The sequence below is a fragment of the Diprion similis genome, chromosome 2, assembly GCF_021155765.1.
Source record: "Diprion similis isolate iyDipSimi1 chromosome 2, iyDipSimi1.1, whole genome shotgun sequence".
Taxonomy (NCBI): domain Eukaryota; kingdom Metazoa; phylum Arthropoda; class Insecta; order Hymenoptera; family Diprionidae; genus Diprion; species Diprion similis.
Window position 1 is genome coordinate 22302430 of NC_060106.1, and position 13792 is coordinate 22316221.

At 42.6% G+C, this 13792-nt stretch overlaps 1 protein-coding gene across 8 annotated transcripts in view; it reads right to left on the bottom strand.

Moving 5' to 3' along the window:
* The window catches only part of LOC124411217 (membralin), a 69553-nt gene that overhangs the window by 33911 nt on the left and 21850 nt on the right, over positions 1 to 13792 (bottom strand). For all 8 annotated transcript variants that reach the window (XM_046890248.1, XM_046890269.1, XM_046890258.1 and 5 more), the window contains exons 9-10: positions 11384 to 11467; positions 2866 to 2998 (exon numbers count right to left, since the gene is read on the bottom strand). In XM_046890248.1, the coding sequence (XP_046746204.1) occupies positions 2866 to 2998; positions 11384 to 11467 (217 nt within the window). The remainder of the gene's footprint in view (positions 1 to 2865; positions 2999 to 11383; positions 11468 to 13792) is intronic.

The window sequence follows — 13792 nt, forward strand, 5'->3', positions numbered from 1 at the left end:
CGGGTCGCTAGGTCAACGGGCGGTCTGACTCAGCAGCCGAACGTCGTGTCAGCGAGCTAATGTACGGAGATCATTCGGAGTATGTATTCCACCCCTGAAACTTCCATCCCCAGCTCGCGATCGTTGCAGGCAACCCGCTTCACCTGGGATATCCGCCGACCGGCTTACGATCTGAGAAACGGCGGCGACCGTCCGGCCAATCCTCGAACGAACCTCCTCGTCGTTACCGACTCGGCTGTGCCTCTGGATCATCGTAAGGGTGTCGAGGTACGCAGCAGGCAGTTAGCCGAGCGTTTCCAGTTCCGCGTGATCTACGTATCTCGAATCGAACTCTCTGGTTCCACATTTGAGAGATGTATAAATTGCTTCTTGCAAATAATAAATCTAGAATAAATTCAAGACCTCACAAGTTCGTTGTCTGCAGTTTCCTGGTTCTACTCGGAAAGACGTGACTAGGTACTTGAAATAAACGTCATCACTCAGCACGTCACACCCGATTATTATAGATTTTTGTAAGAAAAGCAAAATACGTAGCATAGTTTCGATGACGTGCCTAATTTGTCGAAGAATTCAATAGGAAGAAAAAAGTCAGAGCCCGGGGCAGTGGATCGGATGAGGGATGTCTCTGGTTTCCTGAGGTTGTTAGGTAGATATATAAGGCATTCTGCAGGTGTGCAATGCGTAGAAAATACGGCTGAGAGTCGTGGGTGTATTATAGAGGGACTTTTGGATGATCTCCTGGATCTGTATATCTACCCCGATATCAAGCTGTAGGCAATGCGGAGCAAAACAGAATTGGCAAGGTAGAGACTCTGGAAGCAGCGTTGCAGCAGCGTAGGTATATCAGGAAACCAATCGTCAAACTTTCCCAGTTTCCTATTACGCTCCCGGCCTTTCCTATCTCCTCTCTACTGCACGTACGTGTACGGTATTACACATGTGCATGAAGACGCTTTGACGTTGCATGCGGGACTTCTGCCTTGCGATGTAAAGCCACAAGAGACCCAGGCAAAAACCTATATACGCAAGGAATTAAAAATTCGGAAAATTGGCTTTCGAAGAAAAGAACAACAACGTGGCTGAGCCTACATTTTACTCATTTGTCAAAGCTGAATCTCACATCCATATCTGCTGGCTCCGTTAGCGCGGTATGCGACTAGAGTGAAAAATTGTTACAGCCATAAATTGCGAATATCAGTAGAGCGGCACGTAGATCCAGGACAAACCGTTAAGGGTTGAGTCTAGAGAGTGTATGGTGCAGGCGATTAATCACTGAGGTTATATGTACCAAAGAAGATCGAGGGGAGACAAAGCAGAGCCATGGACACTGTGCAAATATTCATATCCACGAAGACGGTATACATTTACGAAGGTGTGCCGTTATTTATACGCGTTTTAAATTTCACCACAGAGGAACTCCTTGGTCTGGTAAAACTGTAAACTAGTCTTTGTTACCTCACAGAATTACCGGAACATTCGCTCTCCAGAGATGAATTTACGTCGCAGAAAGTATAAAGGAGTAGATTTCTTCAAGTCGCGAACAAAAAGAGAAGATTCTAGTCTTTTCGGAATGCAAATTTCCGACTTTGGCTGCGAGGTTGCAGTAATGGCGCGGCCATGCGATTATGTGGTATTCAGTTTGAGGATTAGGTAATGGGCGAGATAGGCTTGCGCCGGAAGTGATGTGCGATTGAAGTCGTGAGTTTGGACGATCGACCCAACACGGAGAGATTTTGGTTAAAGCGATTTGAGCGAAGTGCCTTTGCCTTCACATACCGGCATCCCGCCACACCGTGGCGGTCGAGTCGGAGTCTTAATTAAAACCCGATAGCCCGTGGTAATGATCTGGCATTGGTCCCGGGACCCTACCTGACGAGGCAGGGAGCCCCTGTTCGACAAACGATCGCCGCGAGGGAATGGTAAGCGCCGACATGGTGTTGGATATCTGTTCGATCGTCATCTAATGCCGCTGATACTCTGTTCTCCTCAGCCGCGAAGCAATGCCTTCTGACTTTATACACTCCTGCCGTTCTAAGCCACATCGACTGTAAAGGCTTCATTAACACCCCAGTCTGTCGAGCCTCACGACGCGTGACAGTTTGGTACCAGATCGGAAATACCAGACCTTATTGCTCTGAGCTCAACCCGAAAATTCACTGACAGGTCACGCGGAGTTCAGTCTCGAGTCTTCGACATACATATTCGACGTGAACCATTGGATTAAAATCTTCGACTACGATTTATTTAGAGATTCAAGCTTCGGAACGGTTTCATATTCGCACTGCACTGACATTCCAAGTGCATACCAGATACTTGATCGTGTAATTATTAATTATCCGTCGCAGAATTTCGAATATCCTGACATTGTTTCTCTTGTAGTGTACCTCCCTCGAAGCTATGCAGCGTGTAAGAGATCGTCCGTTCAGTATCTAATATACCACCTCCGTCACTGCGCTCTCGTCGTTGAGACAGAGGAAAGTATACAAGGCAAAGCTGTTTCCCAAGGGGCTAACAAAGGCTATACTTTACGCCGGGATGGACACTTTGATCGATTTTAGTCGGACGTGGAAGCAAAGTAATCCAAGGGGCCTGCTAGAGTCCAACGGGACGTTCGCGGACGTAGGGCTCGGTGTGACTTAATCCTTTTTAATTAAGCCCTCTTTCGATCGTTCCGTCGCGGCTACTTGCCGAAGGACAGGGAGAAAGAGAGCGAGAAAGAGATAGAGAGAGAAAGCACGACCAAGCTTGCCTTCTCCCACACTATATATACTACGGAGACTTAGTATGCGCCAAGTGATTTAGTACGTAATATGCGAGAATAGGGATTGATTATTTTCTTAGGTTTTGCTTTGCTTATGTACTCACCGCAGCCAATGACGTTTTGTTACGGTTGTGTGACAGCAAATGGCGTCGTACTGATCAGCTATCCACACTATTAGGATTATGTAGAAGGCAGTCGTCGTGTCGTTGAAGAACTCGGACATGATTGCCTCCATTCCTGAAAGTCGATAAACGAGACAATGATATCAAAATGACCAAAGTTTTCATCGAGTATCGAAACAAAAAAGGCCCATTGTCAGATACCCATTCCCAACGGCATACGAAGATAGTGAATTCTTTTTGTACTTTTTATATCAAGAAATTTTTTCAAACCGTACTTCATAAGATTTCTAGTAAATTCAGGAAACTTTCGGATTATCCGATGCTCACTTTCGTTTGAAAATCAAATTGCAAGTAACCTTAGGTTTAATTACAATTTGTGGCCTGATTCAATGCATATTGACGCAGTCTCAACATGGGTTCAGTGACAACGTGTGCCACGATCTTGAGCTTGCGATTAATCAATTCCAAATTCTGTTCAATTTGAGGCAAAACCACATAGAGGGTAGAGGTACGGAGGACTGTCCTCGTATACAGATAGTGTCCATAAAATAGAATACAATTTGAATGGCGTTGCTGTAGCTAAAGTTTCAGAAAGCACAGATTAAATGGGACCCCGATTGCTTATTAGCGCCATTCCGGTGACTTGTTGAACCACTATCCGTCGCTTTTGGTGAACACTTTTTCAATTTAAACCCCATATAAAATACGTTCCCTTGCCTCTACTCTCCGCAGTTTACCACATGTCACACGCAGACTGAATTACTGCTTACAAGAGTGAACCCTGTTACTCGAAGTAGGAAAGATACGTTTAAATTTGATCGAAAGTAAAAATGGATTATAGCAACAACAAATAGGATAACCTCTATGTAAGATAAAATTACAATCTTTTACCTTAACAGGAATACATGAACACATTAGACACTAACGTACATATACAATAACTAATACAGATTAGGTGATGCACGTATACGTAAGCAGTTCTTTATGTATAAATACAAATGCACCTTTTCCTTAGAATAAGAAGCTCGTTTTTCTCGCGGAGTTTCAGTGTAGCTACGAGAACTCTTACGACTCCTCTTTCCGAAAAAAGGAAGATCGAAGAGACGGACCTAGAAGTTGACTAATGTTCTCGAGCTGTTAAGTTGATTTGATAGAACTCCCCCCTCCCTTCACGCTCCTGGAGGAGCCCTGACACCCTTACGACGGTCTCGTCATTCCCGTTCTAATCTGAAATTTATACATACAGCTGCATCCCGTACGGCGGGTGAATTCCTATGAGACAACCATTGATCCTGAGTTTTGCGGAAAACAAACGATTCCACTGTACCCACTCTTAAGGATAGATGGATGATCCTTCCTAGGTGGAGATGAATTCGAACCTGCCAACTCCAATTTTTCATCTGTCTTTACTCATTAAAAGGATTTTATTTTTGTAGGATTTCAGATCGTCTTTTTGGTAGCAGCGAGTACCTGGTAGTTGCTGTTATTTGGTTTCTATAAACCTGAGATAACACCGGCTCGCTATATTTTATCGACGCTTGGTAATGGACCTATTAATCGAATAGTTTTTGGACAATTAAATCTGTCCAGAGCAGCATCAATTTGTCCCAGTTAAATTTAATTCAGCCATACCGGCCTTTATTACACACTCCATTATGCCCGTGAACGAAGGCTCGACAAGTTGAACAAATTGTTCTTACAAATTGGACTGTAAACACGACATGACCGGCTTCCTGCACCACAGGAGATGCGTACGTGTTTATAAATGCATCATGTACGTCATAACATACCTATGCAGATTGGTAAACGTTGACGAAAATAGTAATAGGTACTTCATTCAACCACATATACCTGATCGAGCGTAATGTAAATAAAAACAGTTTGCGAGTGAATTCCGATAGAGCAATATTGATTCTGTTAACTTGGGCAACTTTTTCCCACCCATCATCCGCATCCCCATACATCCCCATCCCAGCCGACCTGAATCCTTGGATATAGATATCATCTCACCACTTACACCAGGCGAAGCACCCTCATTCCAACTACGGAAAGTGTTACTCAATCGAAGATAAACACCCAAAACTTCGCAACTGTTATCGCGCTTCAACGCACCGTAATATACTCGGCTGCCATTTGTTCTTCGTAGAATCGATACATCGACGTATAGTTCGGGGAATTATTATCCCCCACCCCAAGAGGCATCGCACTTCGGGAATTCCTTTCTGAACTGCTTTTACACGGTCTAATCACGCGTTACTGATATTCAAACTTTTCTCAGGCTTTATTTCCAACATTCGCTGAACGTACATCAACTTTATCTTTACTCGTAGACTGTAGCTACTCCCAAGACGCAAAGCCTTTGTTAAAACACTTTGTTCCGCTGCGGGCGTTTCCTTTCTTCTGTATCAGTACCAATACCTTTACCAACCAATTACTATGAATTAATAATTTTCAACTTTTCGAAACGAGAAGTATCTTCGTTCTTTGCTCAATCACCTCACTGCGGATGCTTTAAACTTTGAAACGAGTAATACGAAAATATGTAGCTCCAATGTTCACCTGTGTTTCTCAACCACTAATCTCATTTTTGTAAATAATTTAGATTAGATATCGTTTTCTTTCCGATCAACCTATATTTATTGTGAAATCTTTGAGAATTTGTTGATTCGAATAGGTCCACCATCGACGTTTTAAATCACGATTCCATAAGGTCATCGTTTTCAATATCTGACCCAGTAGCAACATACAACAAAGTGATGATCAACGCGAAAATCGGTCGGTTCGCAGTACGTTCGTATGAATGTATTCAAAAATTTTGTTCTCCACGCGATTTAGTCGAAATAATCGTTCGGGGAGTAATTCGGCTATAAGTCAATTAAAAACACAGACCATTACCTACATGTTCGTATCCGTATCTATCTACGAACATGGCCGATGGCGTTGAGGTATATATGTATGTACGTAAAGCGTAACGGAGCGTGCAGTCTCGCGTGTGCGATAATTAATTGTAATGATATACCGTATACGCTATGGGAGGTCGAGCGGGAATAATAAAAGTGCGTTTTACAAGGTGCGCCCTGCCCCTGAAACGGCGAGGTTGCCGTTCCTCGGTGCAAAGTAATGCGCCTCCTGATCCAGTTCGGCCGCGGACTGGTATACCGGGTGTCAGTCATTTGGTCACGAAACGGCGAATGACCCGACTAAAACAACCAGCGCCGAAGTGATGATACGGCATCTTCACTACCTATGTCATGAATACGTTGAAACGCTTCGCTAAACGTGATTAATAGACTGCGAACTGGACTCCCCTATACGGAAACAGTCCCCAATACAGTACACGGACTCTTAGGGATGTGAAAATTCAAAGGGTTGAATCGAGGGAATTGTGCAATAGGGAATGTAAGAGAGAAAATATATATACATATATATATTACATCGAATCGGCCGATCTTTGTTGGTCATCAGCTTAAAAGTATTATGCGAAATCCATTTTTGTCTTAAAAAAGTTTTCTAATTAATTGAAAAAGCGTTTTTACACAGTGGTACGCAACTGTATAAACAATCTAAAAGTCAATAATAAAAAAAGGAAAGGATCAGAGACTTCTATTGGACCGTTTATCCGACTTGAGATACAGAAAACGAGACTTCATTTGCGTTTGCGATATTAGAAAAATCCTAAACATTCCGAATTTTAACGAACATAAGAATGAATGATTTTTGAAAGGAGAAATTCCTTAAGGGGACTGAATACCCATGAAAATTCTGTATTTCAACCGAACATAAATTCCACACCATAACTGTATGTCATGACGTTATTTTTTTCTGTATCTCTTTGTGTGCTGAGCAATCGAAGGTGAGAAAATTTTCAGACAATCTTACAGCGTATCCAGTCCCCTTGAAATTCGGAAGAGGGAAAGGAAAGATGAAGGATCGAGACGTTGGGTAATTAGTTTTTTAACCGGACACTCCGCGTCGAGACGCGGTTCCTCCCCTCCCCCACCCCTGCATCGCGAGGGTGACAAGATGGAGCCTCAAACGAAACAGCATCTCAGGAATGCTAATGAAGCGCCGACGAGAGCGACGAAGCATGCTTGTAACCGTTTCTTTTTGACGCCCTTCCGAATTGTCACCCTATTTTTCTTCCCCGACTTTTCTCGTTTTTTTAATTTCGACATTCATTTACTTTTTTTCAATTTCGAACTCGTTAACGAGCTCGGATAACGGTATACAGAGGTATGTACATAACACCGAGTAGCCAATTGATCGTACGAAAGTATTAGCGAGTTGTTGGAGTGAAAAAAGTTCATCGATCAGTTTCAACGCATTTAAATTGGTTCACAGCTTTCCAAGCTTCGATTGCGACCAAGATAATTGCTCGACATTGCGAGAGCGTTGCGGCCGTCATATACAAATAAGTACAGGTATAGATATACGCAAACTCGCGTCTCTGGTGTGAATACCTGTGTTCGATCCACACGAGGCGGTACGAAATTGTCGACGAATGGAAATTAACTAAATCACAACGATTTCCTCGATGCGTTGCAAGTACTGGAAAAACGTATAATTGAATTTTCGCCAAATATTGAAGCTCGCACGGTTTTATCAGGAACACGCAAAGCACAGTTTTCACAATATTTAAACATTGTCAAGTTAGTTTCATGGCTCCAGCCATACCGAATTAAAACAGTATAAACTAAGGGTTGCAATACCTGGTCTAAAAAAAAGGAACATTCGCTGGGGCCGTAATAAATTTATAAAATTTCCCCTGCAATTTCATCCTGGAGCTGAGATAAGATTATCGAGTTTCCCCTCGTATTACGAGGAGAATTTTAACGTCTTTATATAAAAGGTGGTCTAGTAGCCATCGCGACCGTCCGGCTGCTTGCAGCGCGACTCGACCTAAGTGAGAAATGCCCAGATATAGTATGCATTTAAACTGGTGCATTACCCGGCGGCATTATCCGATCCTAAAATCTCATAGTGTCTCTAGCCCGTAAAGGGAATAGCCTATTTCCAAAATCTAGTCAGCTCTAGCTTTTGCTGTTTGCGAGAGTTCATTTTATTCGACCAGCCTAGAACTCTTGCTCCAGAGTATCGATTCCCAAATCCTCAAGCTGTTTAAACTTCAAAATAATGTTCGCTATATTTCCAATCGACTTGCATTCCCGTTTTTCCACGGTATTCTTACAATGATTCAAAGAAGAAGTAAATTATCATTTGATGTTTACACTAATCGTCTTTTAGTTCGGTTTAAGGAGCTTCAACGGATAGTGCAAGTTCAGTTTTCGAAAGCCTTCTTATATTACAGGTACAAATACTATAGATGTTGAATAGATTCGTTTTTTAACTATCTTGATATAAATGCATACCATTTGGTAAATACTTTAACACAAAGTATTTTTCATTTGCGATTTAAATATTCAAAAGTACACGTCTGTTATTTATACACCGACAAATGAACTTAATATTACCGCATATCCTCATCAAGACCCACTTTATAAATCCATAACGAAATTGTAAATTGTAATTTCTGTTTTACCCTACAGAACGAACATCGAGGTTAACAAATTCCTGTTTTCCAGAGAAGAGCTATTCGGTAAATTAGGAATTCATTCTAACCGCGTAAGAGATGCCCCGCCTCACGTAACGACGGTACATATTTAATAGAGCTATACTCGAAGGTAACTGTTGATTTGCATTTCTCTATCCAATGTGGATCTTCGGCAGAAGGAATGCGGAGTGTCGAGGAAAACTTGGTTCAGGATAAACCGAGGTAGGGTGGTGTACACCGCGGTACGGAGAACGTGGAAAAAAGGGAGGGAAGAGGGAGAGCTTGTGTCAACATCGAGCAGGTATCATTGATCTGTGACGCGAACCGTAGGGTAGAGCTAGAGGGCGTAGCTGTGACGAGGAGGAGGAGGAGGAGGAGGGGGAGGAGGAAGAAGAGGAGGAGGAGGAGGACACAAAATGTTATACGAGTATAACTCCGTATGTTTGTGGACGGGCACCGATGTATACGATAAACATGTCCATCCATATACCCGGAATTTCCACGTTACTATACTTGCTTAACACATATAGCCATCCAGCTCGCGCGAATGATCGACACGATAATCGGAAGTATGATTCTGATAAGATGAGATACTCTGTAAACTGTTCCTGAAAAATGATTTGAAAATATCGAATTCAATAAGAAAATTGTCTGCAGTCTATCTATTGATTGAATTCAGCTGTTCAACGAGGCGATAAACTGCTGCAATCTTGAGGCCCGATTAACTAATCGAAATGAAATACAACTGATTGTGAATTAAAACTGGATGATCCTTGCTATTTTTCATTTAGTATGGATTTGGCTATGACAAGTACATTTTCCGCTTGTCTGTTAGACCTGGGATGATGTCTCCTTGACGTGACTACTTGACAGGATCATTGTTTTGAAAATTGTAAATTGTAATTACAATAAATGTATATCCGTTCAATCCAGACGCTAATCAGTCCAATTTATAATAAGATCATAAGTAAGACGTAACAATCCTGATATCGCGAATCGGAGAGGACGGCTATACCTCCACGGCCTCTGTCAACATCGCTCATATCGTCCTCCGTGGAAAGAATGGCGGAGGGATGGGAGTCCTGCAGGTTCGTGCCTCGCTGGCAGTTGCACGGCTTACAATAATTCCCGCCTTCTTTTTCATTTTCGTGGATTGGCGGCTTTTAACGGAAGCGACGCGATACCTAATTAAGAGATCGTATTTCCCCGCTCTGCGGTGCATTGGTTTATCCAACCGAGCTGTGAGAGCTAAAAAATGCGCGTTTAACGTCGATTCTCGTCGACGTCCGAAGCGCGTACGCGTTTATCAATTTCCTCCCCATCGACACCTCAGCTTTCGTTGGTACACGCGGCCGAAAATGTCCGGCTGACACGAGCCGTTTGGCACTTGGTCATGCGGACGTAACGTAGCCGGCGCCGACCGGCGCAATTTAACTCTCAATTATGCAAAAACAGCCCCGACGTTACACCCGCCTACTGCAATCGGGTTTGACACGGATTCCCGCTGAAGGCGTCACGGCGACTGTAAAGCGGGAACTTTCTGCGTCTAATTTGAATCGTAGCCCCTTGAACATAGATACGTATGAATATTAATATTCGATGCCAATATCGAGAAGATTTTGCAAGATGTTTGATTGACCGATTCGTGCTGGGACACTTTCTTGGGGAAGAATGCTTCTATACCTTGCCGATCAAGGACAAGAGAATTTTTTTCAAGTCTCAATCGAAAACCTAATCACCCTTTCGCAAGATCCCTATCACTAAAAACCTATCATAATAACAGTTGAAGAATAATTTTTCGAAACCCACTAAGATTCGCTTCTGGAAGTTAATCGTTTTCTCGCAACGCCATTGAATATGAAGATGGTTCAAGCTTCGGTTCAATGGAATTCCAAACAGAATAAACATAATTACGCGACTTTCGTTGGCATTTTTTGTTAGGAAAGTTATAGTATGAGAATCCCATGCTTCGATTATTGCTACCGCGAGTCCACACCCTGCTAGAATTTTCATTTGATTGAGGTGAAGAAAGTCTGTATAGGAATGACAGATCAGGGCGCAAGGGCGTGAGATCACCGACTAACTCACCCGACTCGAAGAGTATATAGGATGACGAATGGAGGGCAGGAAGCGACACGGGAACCGGAACCCATTACTCCAGATAACAACTTCCCGACGCTTCCGTTCCCTCTTCGTCGCCTCTTGCCGTCCCTTCCTCTTCCATTCCGATCCTTATGGTGTCATCTGACTGTAACCTCACCCCTGATTTCTAACACTTTTAATATTTATTTTTATGTAGTTGTTTTTTTTTTTTCTTTTGTCTTTTACTCCTTGTGTAATTTATTTGCTACCGAATTGATAACTTGAGGTTATGAGACGTGGAATGACTATATAAAATCGAAGTAGAAACATTCACAAGGACCCCTGGTTTCATCGTAAAACAAATACGCTGTTGATTTTGATCTTCTTTCAGCACTGAGTTGATTTTTCTACTTTTTCTAATATTCTTTTCGCAGCTCTTGGTTGAAGCTGCTTCTCGTCCTTCAAGCGAGTGGTAGAAAGAAAATAAGGATCAGTCAAAAAAGAAGGTCTAATGCTCGGCTAACCATGGAGCGAGGAAAAGCTAGAGCCGGAGCTTCGATTTCTAGTCACTGGTCTTGGCCCTTGAAAAGCTTGTATCTGGAGACCCCAACTGTTGCGCGTTCATTAGAAATTTATACAGAAAGTTGGGTAAGCCATTACGGAACAGGATCAGTGAGCAACCGATTAAAATCACACTTCAGCCGATACGGATTTGCGTCGCCGTCTATGGGCAGCAAATAAGTTGGGATTGACATTCGAACTAGCGATCGATGAATATTGGATGGACGGATGAATTTACGGATCACTTTTTAGAACCAGATTCTGTACAATTGTTATCAACTTTCGAGTATGTTAAACATCACTTACCAACAAGGGCCAAGATAACTGTGAGCAATGGTGCTGCAGGGAACGACACCGTCACGTTGAATTCGAGCATCTGGAGGAGATCCACTGAAACATGAAAACAAATTTGAGATATTACTATTTGGTTCGTTTTAAATCCCTTACAGTGAATATCGAACCCGAAAGTTCTACATAACTCAATTCTAGAATCGGAGTTCAAACACTGTGTGATTTTAGATTAAAGCATTGAAAGAAGTTCGAATAGGTACATTGCAAAAATACGTTTTTATACGCTTGTAATTCTGAAATCTTGTATACAAGTATACCACATCAAAAACTTCTTTATCGGTGAGTTTCGATTGTAAAATTTGTTCAAGTTCGTTATTTCTTTAAAATTTGCGGGACGCTTCCGCGAATTTCCAAATTCTGTCAACGGATGGTGTAGCCAGTAGGTGAACTTTTACTCCCAGGTTGACGTCCGTGTACCCGTATAGTACACACAACGGACGAAAATCGCCAGGAGCATCGAGTGCGATTGATTGAAATTCGTTGTGTACGGCTTCTTATGAATATTGATAACGCGTCGGTCGGTGATGTCGTGGTAGGTTGCCTACGCAAGGGGTCGCGAAGATGGTGCCAAGATGAATAAGGGGAGGAAGACGAGGTGGAGGATGAGGATGAGGATGAGGAAGAGGCGGAGGTAGGCGATGGGACGATGGCGTGTCGAGTTGCGGAGAGTTGGGCGAGAGTGAGGAACCGGTTCAACGCGCCACTTCAAAGCCCGATGAGAGTTAATTTTAAAGTTCGCGTCTTCATCAATCTTGGTTTAAATTTCTGCAAACTTTTATCATCACATTACTCGGAGTGGCACTGCTCTCGCTCTCACGCTTCTGTCTGTATCTACGCTTGTGCGAGTGGCAGGTATGAGCGTAAGGTGGAGCCTGTAATACCGGCAGCTGCCTTGATGGCGACGCGGATGACCGCCCGCGAATGCCGTGTCACGCAGAGGTCTGTGAGGCACTTCCAGGAAGAAGATGAACCAAGAAGATGATGCCGAAGACGGCAAAGATGAAGAAGATGAAGGAGAAGGAGAGGAAAAGTACTCCTCAAACCAATTCCCCGGACGCGAAGCATCGGTTTGATGAATTTTAGATTTTCACCTCATTAATATCTCACTCGATTCCTCTCACCACAAGCCGAAAGTTTTCCCTGCCGAGTTCAGTACAGTTTCGTTGGTTTTTCTATTTTCTTTGCGTTGCTTTATTTCTGTTCCATTGTTTTTCACCTTTCTCACCTCACCTTATGCTGCTTTTTTTCATCAACAGCAGGTGCGGGATCTGCTTGATCCAGCTTCTCACGTTCGTCGCGAGCGACGTATAAGATCGGACGCCTGGAGTTTTGAAGAAGAACTCAAAGCGTAAGCACAGTTGAAGCTAAGAGGTATATCACCGCCATTATCGAGACACCTACGTAAAGCTGTATAAGGTTCGGGCGAGGGAAAACAGACTGTTGGAGATAAACATCGAGAGAACAAATGGTTTGCCAGAGAAGAATATAAGACGAGTGGGCGAAGAGGGAAATTTTGGCGTAGGGATGAGGCCATTGCTGTTTTTCTATGCTAATGTGTATTTCAAATGATTAACCTACCGAAATAGCTTCCCTGTTTACACTGTGTCGGATCCTTCTTCTATCAACTCACCCTGCAACTTTCGTATCCTCCCGAGGGGATTCTCAGAGCCAGACTCCCCTCTCTCCCCTGATTCCCTGCTCCTCTCCTCGCGCAGTAGGTTGAAAATCTTTACGACACTCGTTTTTCACTGTCCATAGATTAGATTTTAAGCTACATAATAACGTCATTTCTCTTTTGGTACGCTGTTTGTACAAACTATCAAATACTCTCTATGATCATATTTACGCATCTTCTATTGTCGTTAGGTGAACTTGGTGATATTTTGTGAAAATTTGCGATATAAATATTCTGCACAGAGGTTATCGATGCACTAAAATGTTGCATACGAAATTGAAGTTGATATTTGAGAGTTCAATAAATTGACGTCGATTAATTGACTCAAAGTAAAGCAATAATAATGAGCCTGGAATGGTACACTGACTTTTTTCATCGATCACGATTATCATTGTTATAAATTGGGAATTTTTTTTCCTCTTTTTTTGATTGTATTCGTTTTTAATGAGAAAAAAGATGGGACTACTGAAAAAATTTGGAAAATTTGAAATGTGCGTCAAATATTGACCTGAACTCGGTTTGATTCCGAACGATTCCTGCTTTGTCAGAAGATTTGGAATCATCATCGGGTACAAACGTACCCCAGTGAACCATTCTAGGGATAGATAAATAATTTTCAATTCGTTTCCAAAACTTTTAAGAAACATTCAACATTATCACCGGGTATGAATACAACAAAGCGGAAATTT